Source organism: Geospiza fortis, unplaced genomic scaffold, assembly GCF_000277835.1.
Source record: "Geospiza fortis unplaced genomic scaffold, GeoFor_1.0 scaffold545, whole genome shotgun sequence".
NCBI lineage: Eukaryota > Metazoa > Chordata > Aves > Passeriformes > Thraupidae > Geospiza > Geospiza fortis.
Genome location: NW_005054628.1, coordinates 18,521 through 40,747, shown reverse-complemented (window position 1 = coordinate 40,747; position 22,227 = coordinate 18,521). Strand labels below are relative to the sequence as shown.

The following is a 22,227-nucleotide window of genomic DNA, read 5'->3' as shown; positions in this document are numbered from 1 at the left end:
ATTCCTACTCCTCTTGCAGGACTGCCTGTCAGATTTGCAACCCTCAATTTTAATTTCTGACTTTCCCTTTCCTGACTTTTCCTTAGTATCCCATTTGACAAGGTCCTTGATTAGATAACCTTTCCAAAGTGAACATGATCATGTTCCACACCTTCTTATCAATTAATGTGACCAGCCATCCCTGGCTCTCTTACCATCTCTCTGGTGGATTTGTGTCATTGTTCATGTTGTCCCACTTTTCCTACTAGTCCCTTCTGCATCTCAAATGTTCTTGACCAGAAACACTTTGAGGAGCAGCAGTTCTCTCTCTGCTTTCCTTCCTTCCCAGCTTTTCTTTTTCTTGAAATCTGCTAAAAATATTCCTGTTCCTTTACCTGTCTATAAAGCAGCAACTGGACAACTTGGCATTGGAAACAAAATTGATGGATATTTCTATCTCGATACAGACAAAATAACCCTCCAGTTCCTGAGGTAATGGTCACAGTGAACAAACAGACAGCTTTCATTAGCAGCCACATCTCATGTCTGTCAATACAAGCTTCCAGCAATGCTCAGCCCTCTCACCCACCCAACCCTTCGGTGGATGTGCCTCAGGATTTAACAAAGGAGCAATAACTTGGGGTTTATATGCAGCAAATGGCAGTTAACGCCTGTTTAAGAAAAAGCTTCAGCACACTGTCAATTTGTCTAGGTATTACTAAATGTCATTGCATAGAGAAAGGCTTCAGCATGTGTCTTCCCACTGCTGCTTCTTGGGATTGGCCAGGTGTGGTTTCTGCTGTAGCGCAACTAAAGGCAGAATTAAACACTCCGCACAACACCCAGCAAAAGCATAGGGAGACATGCTCCTGTTTTTAAGATATGATAGCAACCCTCTAGCCAACTCTTAGATGTTCTTGCTTTGTTCTGCATATTTCTAGTTTTATTTCTGGTGCCTAAGTTCTCTTAAAGGTGTCACTCAATTCCTTGTAGACAGTTGGCTGACAAATGCCTTCTCCATTCAGAACAGTTCAAAGGTGGTGGTGTTCTTCAGAGATCCTCCTATCATCACGTTAACACAAGAACATCAGAAAGTGCACAGGCTTGTTAAGCATCACTGAGGCTTCATATCAAGATAGCGCAACGCTTTATATGGGATCAGTTTAAATCCTAGCACCCTTGACTTCACGTTTACTGAAGCCCGTCCTATTTTGTACAACACTGAACATATAGTGTAACTCTGGGAACCACAGCTGTGACTTAGTTAATGATCTCAATAAATCCTACTTAAGCAGAGACAGGAAGAGAATTATGCAAATGACTATTACTGTGCACCATGCACTTGATAACTTAAGACATCCCACAATAAGCTTCAGCACATATAACGAGTACTTTTTAAACCCAGATATGTGAAAAGTAAGCAAAGGAACGGCTTACAGAATTTTGCTTCTGAAAAGTTGCAGTTGCAGAACATTTATGATAAACCTAATAGTAAAGGAAGCATACAGAAGGAATATGTACAAGGAGGGATGGTTAAAAACCCAAGAGGACAGATTTTTCACATATAGCTGTGACTGTGAGAAAGAATTACTTGTCTGAAAAGACTTTTCCAAAACATCGTGATAAAAGACTCTGCCACTCATACTTGACAGCTAGATAAGATGTCTTCTATCAGCCTCTTGTAGACCCAGGCATCACCTTTAAGCCGTTGTCGCCGGATACCCACTGCTTCAGGCTTAGTGAGCTGACATACTTCTAATTCAAACTCCATAGTTACTTTACCAAAATCTGACCATGTTTGACATTTCAGGGTATAACTGTAAAACAGAAGAAAAAACAGAATAATTATTGAACCATTTCAAATTTGTTTTGCAATGCTATTTTAAATCAGTAGAAGCACTTTAAATAAAATACCCCATTGCTGTTCAGAATATTGTGAAACAGTCCACAATTTAGTCATCTGAGAGCTTTGTAAATACTGTAGTTTCAGGGCACCATATTTATTATTATGCCCTAGGACCAATATGGAGCATCAATGTCCCACACTGCCACAAGAACCCCTGCTAGCCAATGGCCTCTCTCCTCAGAGCTGGAGCAACAGAAAGTTCCCATGTTTTTCCTAGACAAGAACACTCTGTTGGCTGCAGCTCAGCTGGTGTGAAAATAGGAAAAACTGAATGCGGAGTTTGAATGATTACAATGGAAGCAGGTGCTGCTGTGCAATCCAGCATCCTTCCATATTATGGGTTTGGAAATGCATCAGAGGATTCATGTATACTCTGATGTTCTACCAATACCCAACACTGAAATACTCAAGAATTTCAGAAAATACATATTGAAAAGCGGGCACAATGGTTATTTCATGCATTGGAAACTCAGGAAATAGTCTTTCAGTTTGATCAAAAGTAAGAACCAATCTAAGCAATCAGTAGCTTAGTGTAGCTAGTAAACAGTACAAATTCAAATAATCCACAAAAAGCTGTGTGGCTTCTGCACACATTTTAAAATATACTGACCTCTTGCCTAAAGGCTAATGTCTTTTAACTGCCAAGAATGAGAGTTAAAAGGTATCTACACTATTTTCCAAAATTGTCCCATTTGTTCATGTGACTGTACCTAAACCAACTTTTGGTATTTAAAATTTCACATGAGATGGCTGATGTGATTTTTTTTCCTAAGCATTACCCTGCTACTATTGGTTTACACCTGTTGGTAAAAGAACCCTGCTAGAAGACATTTAACATAGTTTTGCACTGTTTGGGCATGTTTTATTGCACATATTTATTTAGTGCTTTGTACACTTTCTATAAAGATTATTTTACAATAGGGTCAAGAATCTAAGTTTAAATACTTTGTTTTTTAAGGACTGGACTAGCAAACATTTAGACAAATACAAGTTGAACTAAGCATATTTTACACTTACCCCTTCTGAACATATTCCACATGCTTCTTTGAAAGAACAATGATTATTTTATTCAACAGTTCGTCTGGATTCAGCAGATGAGTGGTGGTAATGTTACAGTGTGCCTAAAAGTAACATTAAGAGTAACATTGGCTTGTTGAAACAAGGAATAAAAAAAATAAAAATATCTCTCCTAAAACTGAAGACATAGCAAAAAATTTTCACTAAGGAAGTTTCAGATCAGCTAACCATGGTGACAAATGCTTCAACATCCCAAAACTATCACCCTGCTGTATGGTCCAGAGCTGGGAAATGGCCGAAAGCTGAGACACAATGCTTCTGATAACAAGGAGCAGGCAATGCACCAGGCAACTTTTCATGTATAAAGAAAAGAGGTTACAACATGTCCTATATCTGGCTTCTGAAGTCACAGAAGCAGTCGGGAGAAGATGAGACTGAAAAAAAAGCTTGAAAAATTAACATAGGATGGGGATACAAAGTCAGTTGAAGAGTGCTTCTTGTGGTCTTTACTTGGATTTAAATGTACACAACCCTCTGACATAACTGTTGTAACACTGTCTTGCCATACTGTAGCCCAGCATCTCTAGGCATGCCTCAGGAATTTTGCATAGACTATAGACAAGGGAAACTGAGGCAGGAGACTAAAGGCATTTAGAGAAAGAATACAGCTTCCAGTTGCTCAGCTTCCTGGATTATTTGCACAGTCTAGACTCCTGTCTGATTGGCTGGTCAGGTTTGTAGCCCAATATCTTGTCCTGAATGTGCATGATTGACAGACAGTTCTCAGTGCGTAGTAGGTATCCCAGCAGCCAGTCAGTTGAAGGGACACATCATTTGCTTTGACATAACTGCTTATGCCTTGATAAACAACCTGCCCTCTTTCAGGATAATTAGGTTTTTCAAACATGTTGCCTAAAGATTCAAGTACAAATTTTTTCTTGTATAGCTCCTGAAGTATTTAAGTTGCGTTTGACCAATGTATACAGAATCACTAGGGTTGGAAGGGACCTCTGTAGATCATGCAATCACATCCCCTTATCAAGTCAGGGTCCCCTAAAGCAGGTTTCACAGGAATGTATCCAGGTCGGCTTAGAATGTCTCCAGAGAGGCAGATTCCATGACCACCCTGGGCAGCTTGTTTCAGTGCACTGCCACCCTCAATGTGAAGAAGTTCTTCCTCATGTTGAGGTTGAACATGAGGTTATTTTATGCCCCTCAGTTCAGTACAGCCTGTTAACTGTCTCTTGTTACTCACCCCTCTGTCACAACTGGCCATCAACCTGTGCATGCTTTGTGCCTTTTCTCCAGTAGAAGGAGAAAAGGCTTTTAGTGAGCAACGTCTCACACTTTAGTAAGCAATGTCTATACAAATAACATTATTAAAAACTAGCCAGTAATTCTCCTTTCAAACCATGCTGCTTCCTTCACATTTGGTTTAGATGGGCTACAAGCAGCAAGGGCCAAACTCCTCCCTGGATCTGTTGCCTGAACCCCAGACGAACTGAACGTGGTAACTGGGGGCACTGTCTTGTTATCAGCAATACTGTACGAGCACTTTACTGTAGAATTCAGGCAAGACAGGTCACAGAAGCTTTCACAAAACTGTTTCTGAAGCTACTGGATGTTTTCAATCATAATTATTGTAAGATAACAATTAATACATAACTAATATAATTACTTAATATTATAATAATACTTGCTTATGTTAAGACTTTTGCAGCAACCATACCTTAAGTTTCCTTGGACAATCTCTAGTCAATCGTTTCTTCTTGCTTGGTGTAAGCATCGTGATCACTTTATCTAGGCCTCTTTCAAGACTTCCAAATATTTTAGCTTTTCTCTTCTTTTGGCTGCTATCCACATGCGCAAGGTTGAGATCTAATTCCACTGACTGACACCTGTTACATGAACAAATTAATCTGTTATTTTCCCCCCAGTCTTAAAAACCTATTATTTCAAAGATGCCACTAAAATATTACCAGACATGACGGAACAAAGAAAATGAAATCAAGTGCAATGTATTATAGGAGTTTCTGTTTGAAAGCCTGTAGAAGTTTAAACCCAGAGATGTATCTAGAAATTGCAGTTCTTTGGAGACCCGGAATAAGAAGGCACCTACATTATAGAAAATAGATTATATTGAGTTACATAGTTTTAAAATTTTTCTCTACCTTCATTATTTTCTGGTGACTGTAAAAAGAGGTTTTATAAAGGTTTTCACTGAAAGAATAGGAACAGCAGCTTGCTGTTGTAACAGGGCTTCCCAGGCAGCACATGGATTAAGGTAGTCCTGCTCCAAATCAGGAATGTACACAAACAACTGGACACTTACCTTCTTTCAGGAAGAATCTCATCTGCTGCCAATTCATTTGCATTTGTTGGGTTAGCAGGTTTCTTAATTGGGGTGACTGCAGTGAACTGACTCTCTGAAAGAAAATGTCCAAGCCAAACCAGATATGTCTTCGTGTAAAAGGATTTTCTCTTCTTCACTGACGATTTCTCATTATTAATAATTCTAACAGTTCTAACAGTTCTCTACTATTCTGTAGTTCTAACATAATACCCCCTTTTTTATCTCAGGTCTATATTTTGGGAATTATAAAATATGTTTTTAATACTACCTCTACTCTACAAATTAAAACTATCACTGATTTCCCCAGGGCTCTACAAGTCAAACCTTAGGAGCAACCATTGCAGTTCAGTATTAGAAATTTGAGGACTAGAATTGCTTTCTTGCTCTGCTGCTGGTTCATGAATAAATATGGAGCAATCCGCTGCATTGACTAGTTGTGTTCTTCAGTAATCTGTTTGCCTTATATGAGGGGTGTAAGTTTATATAGTCATAATATACAATAGTATATTATGTAGTATAAAAATAATATAAAAATAGTATAAAATACATTGCTTAATATACAATGTACATGCCACACAATGATCTAAAAAGTCAGTGTCTGCAGAGCATGGTTTTAAAGGTGCAGGAGAAAACACCAAGGGAAATAGTCAGCAAATAAGTTGTCACAATTAAACCCAACTTCAATGTTAAAATTTTCAGCTCTCTACAGAATTGCACCTGGATCCTGACAAACAACCTCAAAATTTCCAGTGGATTCTTCCACTTTTCTATTTACTGAATCAAAGATCTTTCAATGCAGCAAAGAATTAGCTTTCTTTGTTTAATCCTCAGAAATGTCACTAAATAAAGGAGCTAGAAGTGTTTTTACATTTCCCATTTTGGGTAGTATCTTTTTTGGTTTTAGACATACACAGATGTCAGACATTTCAAGTTATGTACAATCTTAAGGCAAACTCATAAACTAGTTTTTGTATTGCTATTCTTTATGAATGATCTCATTAAATAGCAGTATGTTCAAAATCCCTTATTCCTCAAATCAGCCTGCAAAAACTTACTGTTCCTGAACAATGCTTCTTAGCATCTGAAATGAAGGAGTCTCCTATTGCAAGGAGCCTTTGGCGTTTGAAGGACAGAGTTAGCATTTACAGAATCAACACCAAAACTTTAATGACAATCATTGAACTAAATGGTAATGAACATATGGGATATGTACATAACTAGACAGGCTGATGACAGAAAATTCTGGTAACTCAGAAAAGCTTGTAGGAATCCATAAAGTTAGAGGGTTTCAGGTTTGTGGGAAAACAGACAGGCCTCAGTGCAGCAGAGTTATGGATATTGCTGATGCATCTTGTTAAGCTGTAGTGAAGACGTGAGGAATAGAACAATAGAGCTATGTATTAGCGATTCGGAATAACTTTCTAAGTTGCAAAAAGTTTCTATAGCAAGGTTGAAATTATGAATAGGGTTTTATGCTTTGTCTTCTTATAAATGAACAAGCAAGTATTGTTTTAACTCCAGCTACATGTGCTTATGTTGATTGGATAGAATCACTGTCAATATGCTTTCTCTCTGTGTAATTGGCTAGGATGAGTATTTGGTGACTTGTAACAAGTGAGTTTCTTTGGCTTGCTGCCTGAATGCGAACTGTCAGGATCTTTGCATAGACAAAACTATGTATTATAAAGATTCTGGAAAATAAATGGTTCCGACACATCCATCAGTAGTCCCATCCCGTTTGTGCTTGTATATAAACTGCCGGCGCAAAGCTGACATAATTTATAGAGATTTCTGTGGTCTATTGCATAGCTGCAAGACCTACATGTTGTTAACAGAAGCATTTTCACTGCTATCCTGGACAGCCCTTATGAAAATACTGATATGCAACCACAAGAAATCCAAAAGCTGTATTTCTCTTAGAACCAGCAATTAAAGCAGTATGCTTTAATTTTTAAAAGTATGCTTTTACTTTCATTCAAGGTAATCACAAAGGAAAAACAGTGTTGAAGAAACTGCAATCTCTACTTTCACGGAAAAGTGGAACCAGGTGCAAGCTTTAACAACACAATGCTAGGCTCCTTATTTGGGTATACCAAAAGGGGCTCACACATGATAATTGTGAGCAGCAATACAAGTAACATGGCCTGATGGATGGTTAAAACTATTGCAGCACCTTACCAGATGTACTAGAAGAAACTGTGTGGTGCATAGGGAAAAAAAATTTCAGTGCTCCAGAAAAGATGTATTGGATGAAGAAATATTGTGCTTATATTTGAGTTTCAGTAATTCCCAAGCAACATGTATGTTCTAAGCTTTCATTAGTTACATTCTACATACCTTTGAAAGCAGGCGCCTTAAGGGCAACAGCTTGTACCTGCGTCTCAATCTGACTCTTTGCAAGAGGAGTCTTAGGAGTAGGAAGTGCAAAGGGCACTTCATTTCTTAAAGCTGACACTGTCTCAACATACTCTTTGTTTTTATGCTTCTTTGATGCCACTTTTCTTGTCACTGGAGTTGACAGAGTGAATTCCGTATCCTCCAGTTGGGCATCAGGCCTCGAATGCTACAAGAGATTTAACAAAAAGAAAAAAGCCATCCTTGCTGTATTCTGATCACATTCAGGAACATTACAGACATGAAAATTCTGAAGCAGGGTAAAAATATCATAAAATGCTTGACTATAGAGCAATAGTTAAAAACTCCTCAGTACTTCTGATTCCCTCTACAACTCGCTTATAAAGTTTGCAAGTAATTTGCTGCTTTTTTACCAGCTATTCTAAATTCTTTAGCTTGCGCATTTAAGGCTATTCCTCACCAGCTCACCTAAGCACAGCTAGGAATTTCCCTTTGGCTTAACTGTAAAATTTTAATTGCTTCATTTGATTTTCTTGTCCAATATAGAGAGGCTGCACTTTTCAAAGACTTGTCCAGCTCCAGCCTAGGTCTGAGACCTTGTTTGTTGCACCTTATTTTTTTCCTGTTGGTTTTAAAATCCTTATTTACTCATTTTCTAGATGATCAAAGCTCAAATTTTAGTCAAATTACCTATAGCTAAAGAAGGCACAATGTATGTTCAGCTATATATTTAAAGCACTTCTTTACTCCATTTGTAACTCCACTAGGCTAGATTCTACCAAACATTTACATATCCAGTAATTTTTATGTATAATGAAAAGAACTTTTGGATTAAGAACACCATATCAAACACCTGCTGCATTCCATGAGTATTTATATCAAACTTTTTAATGGAGATTCTTCAAACAGTGAAGCTGTATCTGTAAATTCCATGAATACCCATGGCACTTCACTGCACTCTGGCATATCTTCACAGTTTTTTCAGACTGGAAAGAAATATTCAGTTGAGATTCCACTGCACACTTAAAAGTAAGATTTCATCAGAAAAGACTGCCATTAAAGTCTAAATCTAATTTCTTTCTAAGTTCCTAATAATGAAAATTCCCATGATGGTGACCTAGGTTTTATAATATGACTTTAATGTTGTTGTTGTAGATTTGTCATTTGTACCAAAAGCAGATGTGAAACTCTTCTCAAAGCACCACTGCCAAATCATCTTTCTTGACCAGCGTCATGAAGAGAAGCAACTCACAAAAATAGCTGCCTTTGAATTCAAGGCTTGGACCACAACCTCCTTTTACCAAAAGTCCTAGTAATAATTTGGAAAGAATCCAAGAGAAGAATGAAGTAATGTTTAAAAGGGGCTGGATAAAGGTAAACACATATATCCAAAACATATGACTGCTGAATCCACAACACTAATTGGAACTAGCATTTGGAGCCCTTCATCTGATGGCTAGCTCTGCTCTCCCCAAAAATTGTCAGTTATTAAATCAAGCGGCTTGTAACTTCAGCCAAGGCTGCAAACCTTCATGGTTCACACCACATACAAGCAGGTATATATCAAAGCATCCTTAGTCTCTAAGACCTTTTTGCTACTTACAGGAAACTCTTCCCAAGGACTTACTTGATACCATTACAGCAAAACTCTACACAATCATTTTAAATTGTCAGTCTTTGGTTGAAATGGACACCATTATAAAAAGCTGGAATGGATGACATTTTAGTAACTTATGTTCTGCTGGTAGGTAACTTTCTGTTGACTCATGATCAAGGATATCACAATGAGCAGATCTCTCATTACTACTGGAAGAGAGAGCTGTCTGATAAGCTCTAGAGCTTGTACGATACCTTACTCAAAAGCCCTTACCAGAGGGTTGCTAACTACAAGAAGCTGATACTGTAGTTGAAATCACATTCCGTTAAACATGAATGCATGATTAGGATACCTCAGCTGCTGTGTTCTAGATGTAATTCATGGCACGGTGACTATTTTGCAATATGCTTCTATATCAAACATCTTGAAGTCAAGCAGTGTTATGTACAAGCTTGTGCCACTGAATTCAGAAATGGCTAAGTAAAAGCTTCTGTTTGCCTTGTTGTCTTCGCATTAGAGCGGGTCCAGCTAGAGAGCTTTGCTAGCTGGGTGTTCCAGCAAATTCAGTTGATATTCACCCAGAAGCTACACACAGGCAAGTTAAATGTGTTCTGAGCACGGCAGGAGGACTAACAGATTGCTGTATTGTGTAGGCATGAATTTCACCACCATCTGGGAAGGCATAATGCATATGTTAATTAGTAGCATTTGCCAATGTACCTTGGACATCACTAGAGATGAAGTAGCTTAACAGTTGAGAAAAACTGAACCTAGTGAATCTCCACCCTAATCATCAAGAGTGTAGAAGGCTAACCCACCATGATCACAGAAATCACATAAAGTATAATCAGGAACGCTTAAGAGTAATTATCTATTATGCAGCTCTAGTAGTCCTAGAATTCTCATACCAAAAAAGCTGTATGGGTGAACTGAAATGATTTACATGCAACTGAATCAGATACATAAGGTATTTATTCTGAGTGCTTGCCTCTAACACAGAAAGCAGCACACTCAGACCATTTCACAGATGTTTTGTCTCAAGTGGAAACAGCTTATACAAGTCTGCAACTCCACTGAAAGCTTTGGAATTTGTCAAATAGACTAATATCGCTGACATCACATATATTTGCATATTATATACAACATTACAAGGAGTTTAGCAATTCTAGCCATGTTCTGAAAGGCCCTATCACTGCCAAACTACAGGAATAGAAATTCTCCTAAGATATACTAAACTACTTCAGAATCCCAATCATCAGAAAAACAGCAGCAACACATTTCCTTTACTCAAAGTAAACAGCTTCCTCTCTAGGATTATATTCTCAAGTGAAACAGATGAGAAAGGGATGACTCCCTCTGATTTGATCACCAGTTCCCATAGTGCCTATGTCATCTCAGAGAACACTCCCCAGGTGACATATCATGAGGTATCAAAAGATTTTCCTTACCAAATGCAATCCTCAAGGTAGGAAAAAACAGAGACAAACAGAATGCAGTTATTCATCACAGAACAAGATCTGGAATTATCCAGGCCACAAAAGAGGGAATTTGACCCCATTAATAAGGAGGGATTTTGTGCAACACCTGATGCATCAAATACTCATATATGGCTATTCCAGTGAAGTCAATCCAGAGAAGCAGGCTAGCTTGCTAAATCATGTTAATGAGACCACTGAACTCTTTAATGCCCAAGACTTTGGCTGTGTACTTCACAGAATATTGTGAGTTAGAAGGGACCCTCAAAGATCATCAAATCCAACTCTTAAGTGAATGGGCTGTACAAAATCAAAATCCCTGTGGTGTTATTACCACCATGCTCTAACCAATTGAGCTAAACTCAGGCTCATGCTCTCTCTTCCTGATGTTTAGAGCACCAGAATGTCTCTCCAGGCAGAGCTTTGCCAAAGCAGAGCAGGATTTTAAGCAAGATGCTGTCCTGCTGAACTCAAATTTACCTCAAGGACTGTTGGCATCACGGTACTGGCATGCTCTGTTAGACATGGAAACCTTAAACGAACACGCTTGCCACGAGACTTCTTGGATAGAAGCAAGAGGTATGTTGCTGACATGTGGTCATATTTCCACTGTGAGGTCAGGGAGAAAGAAAGAAAAAGTATTTTAATCTCCTGTTTGGAAACATTGCAAGTACAAGTCAAGCACAGCCTTCTGAGTATCTATGTCTCTACAAGTTTTTCTACCTGATATACAACCCTAATTACACATAACTAATTTCAGACTTCAAGTGATTTGCATTATGTGCCTGAAATCAAGAAAAAGCCACTATGTTGGTTGTTTGCAAGTTAGTTTGCAGTTCATGCAGTAGCATGGAAATGCTGGAGTGAAGATCTATCTACTGAAGTTAATGCAAAGCTAGTAATTCAGTTTACTTCAGGAAGAGTATAAATTTTTTGGAAGTAATTCCTGCTCATTCTTTCGTAACTGCCAACTTTTTGCATGATTTTCAGCAACTCTGTGTATGTGAGGAACACAGACACCACTTCTGATGGGTTTGCAGCATAATGTAGTTAGTTTGAATAAGTTCTTACCTCATTTATTAATTGCAATATAGTCTCCCTGCTCTGCTCATAAAACACAGAAAGCTCTGTTACACAGTCCTCATCAAGATGTCCCAGCTGCAACAACACAATGGATATTGAAATGTGAGGTTTTCAATTTACTCCCTAATCCACATCTGACAGTGACACTGTTGTGAAACCCAGTGGGCTGAGTCAATAGTCAATGATGACTTTAGACCTTGTATTTCAAATGTTTAGTATCACAGCTAAACATTGTAGGAAACACACTGATAAAAGTCATACAACTTCAACAACTTCACAGCCTCGATCCTCACAGGTGAGAGCTTATAAATTCAAATAAGCCACCCAAAAGCCGGTAAGATTTTTACTAGAATGGAAGGTATGCTTTCATCTGCCTATTAATTTCCAAAGCTATGAGCCATGCCCATCTGTACTAGAGCCAGGTTGCACTGATGGTGTGAACACAGTCAAACTCTATTTGGGGTAACAGTGGCATCTAGTGGCAATGGGAAGCATTGGCTGTCAACATGCAGGAACTTTGCACATTCCGCTGACAGCCAGATTATTTTGGTTTTTTTCCTCTCCATACTGCGTTCATCTCTCACATAAGTAAAACAAGTGTCAGAGAGACAGGATGGATATTCTTACAATGAAATTTTAAATTTTCCAATTAAAAATTGGAAAATTTTAGATTTCTTTTATTTTATTTTGAATTTTTGAAAATTCCAATTTTCATTGAGGACTACATACAAGATAAACTATAACCACATCTAGCATGACCTTCAGAATATTTGTGTTTTACACATTAAAGAAAGTACTGATCAAGCAGCCTAGGGAAGGAGCTGGTCATTCATATGTGGAAGGACTTAACTTTTTGATGAGAATTCAATTATTCTGCATATTCAGCTAAAGAATATAAGGAAAACACATTTGAAATTTCTTCTCAAGAGAAATCAAGACCAAGTAAAAATATTTTGACAGCTAGAAGAATCAGAAAAGAATCACAACCATCTCAACGTTCAGCTTGTAACAAACAATTTCATACCACACACTATGAGGATGGTAGTAAGTCAGCAAATATTACATGAAATGCTTTAGTATCTATCTGACCAAAGTACTTACTGGGTATTTACTTTGCCACTGAACAGCATCAGAAAAACCTTGCATGAGCCAAGGATGACTTAACAGGTGTTGGACTGTAATTCGCTTCTTTGGGTCAACCTGGTGTGCCATGAAAATCAAAGTGATACTTAAATTGTGAAGAAAAAGTGTAGAAACAATTTATCTTCCACCCAGAATGTTAGGGTGGTTAGGGACTAAACCAGAAACGAGAACTTTTTCAGAGCTTCACAAAAGGAAGCTCACACTCAAAGATCTTAGCTGTGAAGAGCAGTTATGGAACCTACAGCTACAACAGATCTCCCAGGGATATGCAGCATTGGCTTTATTCCTTAGGTGTAGTCCAAACGTATGTTTGGGCTACAAAACAACTCGTTTTTATAGTACATGATGAAAAACCAAATGCAAAGTTTGAAGACCTTGTTAAATCATGTAAACTTCGCTAATTATTTTTGAAATCAAACATTTTTCCCAAAGATTTTTTTGCTGAAGGCAAGGGCAATATTTTCTTAAAAAATTGTAAGAATTAAACTTCTTATTTAAACACAGAATATTTTAAAATATTTAATTGATGTAATGTTTTGAACCAATTACACAGTACTTTATACATCTATTGAACAGAAACAATAACCTTTACCTGCAGCATTTGGTCAAGGAGGAGTGTACTGCTAGGAGAGAGCCACTTTGGAGTACTGTATTTTCCTCTCTGCAAAGAAAGAAGAGGATTTAGAACTAACACTGAACGTCAAAAGGAACTACTAAATTACCTGGACAATAGTGACATCTGTACTTTGTAAAAAATAGAACAGCAGGAAGATGTGAACTTTGTTTAAAGAATGACTTGCATAAATGTCATGGCAGTACTAAAACCCAGCAGCATTAGTAAGGAAAATGCTTGAATCACCAGCTGCAGTTTTTGTCCACTCTGCTTGTGTGACACTTTCATTTCCACCCACTTTTGCAGTTAACCTGCTCCTTTCTCCATTGCCTTGGTTCATGCTATCAACTTCGTACTGAAGTTCTAGAAGTGCAAACACACTTGATTATGAATGACTGATATTAGCACTTTGCAATGTGAAGATTCCCTGAAATCTCTAGTTTTCAGACACTAAAATTACACCATCCTCAGTATTAGGATATTCTTTTTTGAATGGGTTACATCTAATGCTAAACTTTCAATCTCATATAGCAGACAGGAGAAAGGTTACAGATCTAGCAAGTGAGATTTTGTTCAAGATAATAATTTACAGTTGTTTTTCTTTAACTTTTGATTAGAAGAAAATTGAAAAAAACAACTCCCAAAAGTGAGGCATAACAGTAGCTAGAAACCAAACCAAATTCACCACCAAAAATCACTTATTTCTGAATGAAAACCGAGATAAAAAGAAAAACTCAACACCAAGTCACTGTCAAGTAACATAACTATCCTTTTGTAATGGCATTTTTCTTTCTACGGACAAATGCCTTAATAACAAAAGAGTTGGTACCATACGCAGCCACATTTCTAAGTACAGTATGTATTGTGTTGACATCACAGATTTACAACTTTCAGTTACATCTTTACAGACACTACTAGTAAGTTATTTACTAATAGTTCTGTAGGCTGTTTTTCAACATAGCTTTACTATGAAACTAAGTAACACAGGTAATCTACATTTTGGCTTTAGTATAATGCTACAGAACACTAAGATAACAAAGAGCAATTCTCATCTATTGTACTGTGGGCAATACTGGATAGTAGATAGGTTATGATATCTGCCAAGCACATAAGGCCATATCAGAAGTAATTCTTTTTTTTACAGTAGTTATACCACAGCTTAATTTTTCAGTCAAAAAGTCAAGCCACTGATTCACAAATGAAGAGTACATTCCAAGGAATAAACACTGCATGTAAGGCATATGATTTTATTTAAATTCAAGCAGCAGATTTGACTTGGAGCAACAGGTTCGAGACGAGATTACAATAAATTTCAGGATTTAAAATGTGTGAAACTAATTCCATAATAGTGGGTGTCCTCATTTGAAACAATTTTCAATTCACAGCCACATAAAATGAAAACAATTCCAGAGTGGAAATAGCAAGTATGCATCTTAACACCTGTGACATGATTAGTTTTTGACTGCTCCCAGACCAAGCTTTAAAATCTCATTTGTTGTTTCAGCTCACTTCAACTCATTCCACTGCCAGACACTGCATTGCTCCAAGCAACTCAGTTCATAGTTCCTGTCCAGTCTGGACTATGGTAACTACACAGAATAATTTTTGATACTCTTAATTAAGATCTCCATTTCACATCTGAGTTCTCAGCTCAGTGAATGCCTTTAGCAGTTGGATCATTTACCAGGTTCTGCATTGTGGTGTAATGAGCACTAAAAAGGGTTTTGTCATCCTATGACAGCATGCTTACAAGTGGACATGTTCTCAATGTGCTCTGACCTTCTGGGTAGACAACACAGGTCACACCACAAGCAGAGAGGGAGAAGCAGCTCAACAACCCTGTTACTTAATGGCAATTTCACTGAGAAACTAAGTGTTTGCTAGCATTATTTGGACAAGAGTCCTAATCACAAGGTTTAGTTTAGGTAGTCTTGCAAAGAGCAGGGAGTTGGACTTAATGATCCTTTTTGCTCTCTTCCAACTCAAGATATTCTATTACTATATGAGTTAGGAAGTCATGTAAAATACTGGCATCTCATCTGAACATTAGCACCTTTACACAATCTCTTTGTATTAGATAGTCTTTGCTTTTTATCCTTTTTTTTTTTATTTTTTAAAGTTCTCTTCAATAACTCAAACTAAGATTCCTTGTCAAGGTACTTCCTTCTGTCAAGGTACTCAAGTGTACTCCAATTCCAGATTAAAAATCCACTCTCTGTTGAAATAATCAGGTGCTTCATAGAGCTCAGACTGATATGCACCCTGAAAACATTTCCTGTGCAAACCAGTATCGGTTGCCCCCTGCCAAAGTAGTCCCTGAATACTCTCAATAAGGGTTTTTTGGTCTTTTTAAAGACATATCAGACTCTTGGTGAGAGGAGAGTGAGGTAGAGGAATACAAAGCCATTACTCTACACTGCTGTTCATCATCCAATTCAGACCAAGCCTCATTAACACAGATTTTTATGGCAGCTCAGAAGTGGCTGGCAGAGATGTGTATGTGATGAGGAACAACAGTTGTTTAGCCACATCAAGAGGAGTTTAGAGGGAAAGAATCAATGACTGAATTGTACTATTTACTATTTATTCAACTCCTTTTGGAAGAGGAAAGTATAATAGCAGATCCAGAATCCTACTTTTCCTACACATGAGAGTGGCTGACATTCAAGAAGAGTATTTTTAGTAATTTTTAGGGAGAAGACAGATAAACACTTAGATATAGAAGTCCAGCTCACTAGCAAGAAACTGCTTTTCCTGAAACTCACTTTTCTACTGTATCATAGGACCAACCTAGAGCACTGCACAGGCTGAGGGGAAACAGAAGAAAATCCACAAAATACTGATCAAAAGAGAAGCAAAATATAACAAAATTCAGCAGATAAGCCTTTTCTGCTCAAATCAGAAAGTAAAAATTTCCCATAATGCTTAGTGATTCCTGTTCCTCATGTATTCTAGTATCATCAATACCTACCATGATCTTCCTGTAGACAGCCATGACATTATCATCATCAAAAGGGAGAAAGCCACACAGCAGAGCATACAGCAGTACTCCCATACTCCAAATATCTGCCTAAAAAATAAAAGTAAGAGTTCACAAACCTCATCTGCTTAAAATGGCTTAGAGGCTGATCACATTGTCTCCTTTTGGCAAAGCCCACAAGAAACCTGTGGAAAGTAGGTTCCTTAACTCTGGACAGAACTCGTGAAAGCACACAATTTTCAATTCACTGAAACCAGAGCACTAGTAAAACCATTACCCTTTTTCTTAGGTCACCAAATTGCTGCATTACCTTCAACCTACAAGGAATTCACTGACAAAAAGGAAATCAAACTCATCTAAAGGGATTTTGTACTCAAAAGTGCATGTGATTATGACAGCTGCCAGTACAGTAACAATCAGCTTTAAAGTCACACTGTTTCTTTTCTGTATAGACATGACAAGGTCTACGTGCCTCATACTTCAACTCCCACTTCAGTCATAAAGATAAAGGAGGTTTGAGAAGCACCAACTTTGTGAAAAACTAAAAGAAAGCAAAACTTAGCGATCAGGGACTAGTGCAAAGGAGGTAAAGGAAAAAAGACTGACACCATCCAACAGCACAGACAGTAAGGAAGTTTGAGGAGATTGAAATTGCTGCATTTTGAATGGATTGACAAGGGCATGTAGCAGATCCCAATGTTCTAGACTTGGAATCAAAGCTGAATAAATGCTACAGTTTTTGTTCTCTTTAATTTTACTACACTGCATAGTAAAAAGAGCAAGTTTTCATAGAAGATTTCAAAGGCAAAATACAGAAGATACAGAGACTGCATAGAAATTTGCAACAAGACTTGGAAAATTAACAGAACAAATTGCTGTTTGGAATAATGTGGTAGAAGACAGGTATTTTTTGTAGAGCAACAGTGGAACAGTGGAATCCTGGGAACAGTGAAGGATTAGTCAGAGATGAAGAAGCCAGGTGCATAACCTTTGGTCAGGAGCTACTCCAGGCTGTGACTACTCTCAGTCACACAGCTTTTGAGGGCCACTGAGGCAACATGACAGTGAAGAAAGACACCAGGGGAGTTTATCTGAATCTCACCAGTTTTAAATACATGGTGTACATGGAAAAAAACCACCCTAACCTACAATTTTATCACCTACCTCTGAGCCAATGTATGCTTTGCCCTGAATCAGCTCTGGTGCCGCATAAGCTGGGCTTCCACAGCAGGTGTTCAGATGGTAATCAAGACCACCCTAGAATAAGACAAAACTGATTACAAAGAAGCATTGCTCTAGTGCAAATGGTGTCTTCTAGCAACAACATATTAAAGGCCTCAGAACCTTCATTTTCTAATACTGTCTATAAATAGTCACCTAACATTTTGCTTTGGTATAATATATGGCTTCACCAGGCAAAAACTGTCCAAGACCAGGAGACTCCTATAAATGTTCAGATCCCAAGCTGCTCCTTCACATGTTCTCCCCACAGCCTTTTCTGCAGCTCCTCCTGTAATAGGAATACTTCCCTTTGTGACCAGAAAGAAAACAGATGAATTTGAGAATTAGTAATCCAGGACCTACTGGGTAGGAGGGTGGTTGGATATTTATATAAATATTTAAGGTAATAACTTTATGAAGAGCCACTAAAATGCTTCCTTATTAAAAATGTGTTATTTCTTAGTCTGGGCTTTGTTTTAAGTAGATCAGAGTGAGATGACATTGTATCACCAAGATTGTGGTCTAATACTCCCGATTTCCTGCAAGGTGATTTAACTTGACTCAGCTGAAGCAATCTGTGGACTTTGGATCTGTAAGATCTTATTTCCATTAAATTCCTTCTTCTCAGCGCCCATCTCATATGTGAAGATGACAAGCAGAGCAGCAACATAGAAACGAACTTTAAACTTGATAAACAACTCAGTACCACCATGTGGATCCAGAGGCTTTGTAAAGGTAAGGGCAATCTATTTGATTTGATCCACAACCTCCACACATAGACAAAGCCTATGAAAATGACATATGCTATTGAAAATTATGGGGGCAAATGGACACCAGCATAAGCTTTAGAGTGCAAGCCTTTGTGGGAGTAGATACTCTACACACAAGACAATAGGTGCCTTATATTGGGATGAAAGATGACGTGCAAGAGGAGAAAAACTGATATTCTGCGCACAAAAATTGTCTCACACTGGCAAGGTCCTAGTAAGCAATTAGCAGTGGGACAACTACACCAACCACTCAAATTCAGGGCAAGGCTCTGCACTGCACCCTGAAGGCACGCTTGCAATTTTTATGTGCGTGCTGTAGCTGATTAAGCTCTGCTATGATAGCAACTGACACTCTTACCTTTGGTTTTGCACAAAGTCCAAAGTCTATCAGCTTCAGGTTATGTTCCTCGTCAATCAGCAAATTTTCCTAGTAAAAGAGAAAGTGGTAATGAATTCTTACATAATGCCAGGTATCCAAGAAACCACATTTTCTTCCACCCTATTTGTTCTTGCCATTACCAGCCATAATTTACCTGAAGCTCTGCTTTGGAGATTTTGGTCTGTTGCTAATGAATATATCCTATATTCCAGACAGGCAATACAAGCTCCTACCTGCTCAGAGAGACCTAGGGGGCTGCTACACAGAAAGCAAAAACTGTGAGGAAGCAGCCTGCCCTGGCAGAAAATACAGCCAGCGATATCCCAGATGGTGTGAAAAGAAGCAGAGCTGGCAAAATGGGGAAAGCCACTTGCCCTCTGTCCACCACACTGAGAACAGCACATTCAGTTTCTGCCCACCCTCTAGCACAGGAAAGACAGCAAACTGAGGTTAACTCTGTGGATGGAAACCAGCCTGTCCAAGGTGCTGGAGCACTTTTTCCATGAGGACGCTGAGGGAGAGATGGTTTTTCAGCCTGTAGGTGACACAGCTTCAGTGGAGACCACTTGGCACCCTTTTCATTCCTACAAAGAGGGCATAAAGACAGCACCAGCCCCTCCAGAGGAGCAGAAGGTGGGATGATGACAGTCAACAAGGTTCAGGAGACTTTCAGAATGGTACTAAAAAAACTTCTTTCTCATAAAAAAGGAAGTGAAGAGCCTAACAGGTTTCCCAGCAACATTATGGTGCTTCATCCTAGGGAAAGGTCCAAGATGTGCCTGGATGAAGAAGTTTGGTCTGACACTATTTTAAACGGGAGATAAAAGCAGAAGCGACTAGAAGTCAATTCCCAACCAAGTTATCTCACAATCCTATGAATCCATCAGGTCTCCAGCTACAATCGAAATCTTTCCAAGAGGGACATAGAAGGCTTTGCTTGGAGAGAAGCTCTTTGGAGACAAGGATTTCCTGAGCTGTCAAGTAAAACACTTGTACCCAAAGAATTTGCTTTTCTCAGTTATCAGTGTCTCTGAACATGCGAACTTCTAATCTCTTCTAGGAGAAACAGTCTCAAGGTTTCCATTCCTTAAGTCCGTGCTTAAATCTTGTGGTCACAGCAAAGCCACAGGATCAGTCTTGTGGCACATCCCTCCTCTGTCCTTACTTGTTTACAGTGTGGGAGTCACATTTTCCTTTGAATGTCAGAACAGAAGAGTTTGCACAATAGAGAGGAACTATAACAACTCTCCCTGGGTACATGCTGGAACAAAGCGGATAGCAAAAATGCCTAACCAACAGTCAAAATCAAATCTGTGTCTGCTCCACTCTCAACTGGAGAGCACTATTCTGTTCCTCTTCCAGAGAAAGATCCTTCCTCAGATACAGCTACATCCAGCTCAGTTGAGGGACAAAGCAATAAGTAGAAATAATGCTTTTCAGCAAATGTTAACTAAAGAGCTCTAAGCACAGGAGAACAGAGAAGAGAACTCACACCAGCTCCACTCAGAGAAATAAAAGTGGGTGTTCATTATTATTTGTGCAAATTTGACTACTGTTCAGACTTACTGGTTTGAGATCTCTGTGGGCATATCCCTGACTGTGCACATAAGCAATTGCTGAAACAATCTGACGAAAAAATATGCGAGCTTCCTCCTCAGAAAGGTGGTCCTTAGAAATTATGTAATCAAACAGCTCTCCTCCAGGACAGTACTGCATGAAAGCAAAAGAAAAATAAAAAAGAATACATTTGGGATACAGTTATGAAATGTACCCATGAACAAGGGCACTGGACAGCAGGAAGGCTGTTTTCTTTCTCTCCCTCTGCTTAATCCCAGCAGCACCCAGGCCAGTGTGCAACAGATCCAACAAGACCAAGAGCCCAGCTCTTGCCTGATGCTTGCCACAGCCATATCACACAGCCAACACAGGTGACATAAACTGCCTAAGACAAGACAATTCGGTGGCGCTTCTCAGGTCCCACATATCCTGCTGGCGCTGTTTTTTGGAGTGTGAGGTGGGAATTAAAGTCAGTTTGTTTATTTCAGTGAAAAGTGGTTTTTACAATGAGACAGAACATATTATCAGCTTCATTTTTAAACTACAACACCTTTGACAGACTCATCATTGAGATGATTTTCTAAGAATTGTTTCATTTGGAGTCTGCTACCATCTACTGCTACGGCTAAACCCAGAGATTTTTGCCATAGCAGAAACACCATTCCTTACCTCTAAAACCATGAATATTTTCTTGGGTGTCTCAATCACATGATACAACTGGCAAATGTGCTGGTGACTCAAGTCCTTCATGGCATCGATTTCTAATTTAACACAAGGCAAGTAATCCTAAAAGATCACAACAGCAAGGTATGAAATTGCCAAGTAGTTTGACAGCCTGTACCTCAAAGTAAGCCTGCACATAAGAACTGCTCAAACTCAAACCAGCACCAGCTCTGTCACTGCTCACCTGCCCTCCTCACACACCGGTCAATAAAACCCAAAGGGGCAGATATACAATGCTACTATTCTCATCAGCACTCCATTTGACTTACAGTAATTTATTTAGTTACTTAATATTTAAAGCTGTAACTACCTCAGTTTTACAGCCAGGGAATATTGCCCTCTCTAAATGAGGGCACAGCATTTGTGGTGCCATTAAAATCCTTTCAAGTTTACAGCATCTACCACTATCCCACAGTGACAGGTTGCACCCGTGTTCCTGAGAGGTCCACAGGAACAGCACGTCACCACATCTGAAGTATCTTTTGGATTACCTGTAAAGCAAGCTTGTCCATGATTTTTATTGCAACTTTTTCACCAGTGAGACGATGTCGCGCAAGTTTTACTTTTGCAAACCCACCTAGAATTTGAAACAGAAATGTATAAAGCTCCGCATGAGGACAAGCTTTCTCACCCTGATCTCAGTCACCCTGAAGCAAATATGATGCACAGCATGTAGCATCATTACTAGAGGAAAAAGCAATTGCTGCCACTACCTTCCAGTTACACTTCCACAGTTGTGGCCCGCAAAATACACCAAGAAACATGACCCACAGACTCTGAAGTAACAGTTAATCTCTCAGATAAACACCGAGGTGAGTGGACACATCACACACACTTGCTGGCATTCACAGACTGAGCCCACCTGTGCCGACTGTTCCGTGTAATTCATAGTACTTGAGAATTTCCTCATAGTCATCTCCGGCCATTCTGCGACCCGCAGGACGCGGGCAGTTCTTCTCAGCACCTGCAAGGGGAGACTGCAGATTGCGCTCATGCTTTCGGGCACAGGAACCGACTCACCAGCAGTCCCCGGGGAAGGCGGAGCGCCTGCTATTCCCACAAACCTGTCACGGCTC

At 38.9% G+C, this 22,227-nt stretch overlaps 1 protein-coding gene across 2 annotated transcripts; it reads right to left on the bottom strand.

Moving 5' to 3' along the window:
- Window positions 1-1,420: 1,420 nt before the first annotated feature.
- MELK (maternal embryonic leucine zipper kinase) lies at window positions 1,421-22,221 on the bottom strand. Of its 2 annotated transcripts, XM_005430433.2 has the most exons (17): window positions 22,216-22,221; window positions 22,014-22,115; window positions 21,643-21,728; window positions 21,098-21,214; window positions 20,438-20,581; window positions 18,851-18,919; window positions 17,666-17,758; window positions 16,493-16,591; window positions 13,501-13,569; window positions 12,867-12,965; window positions 11,754-11,840; window positions 11,163-11,291; window positions 7,593-7,818; window positions 5,235-5,328; window positions 4,632-4,800; window positions 2,903-3,006; window positions 1,421-1,796 (listed from the first exon to the last, which is right to left on the bottom strand). In XM_005430433.2, the coding sequence occupies exons 2-17, from the start codon at window positions 22,075-22,077 to the stop codon at window positions 1,619-1,621; spliced, it is 1,827 nt and encodes a 608-aa protein (XP_005430490.1). In that variant the 5' UTR covers window positions 22,078-22,115; window positions 22,216-22,221; the 3' UTR covers window positions 1,421-1,618. The 2 variants fall into 2 exon arrangements, with proteins under 2 accessions (XP_005430490.1, XP_030920650.1); XM_031064790.1 differs by lacking the exons at window positions 11,754-11,840; window positions 21,643-21,728; window positions 22,014-22,115; window positions 22,216-22,221 and having other exon boundaries at window positions 21,098-21,210.
- Between the last annotated feature and the right edge of the window lie 6 nt (window positions 22,222-22,227).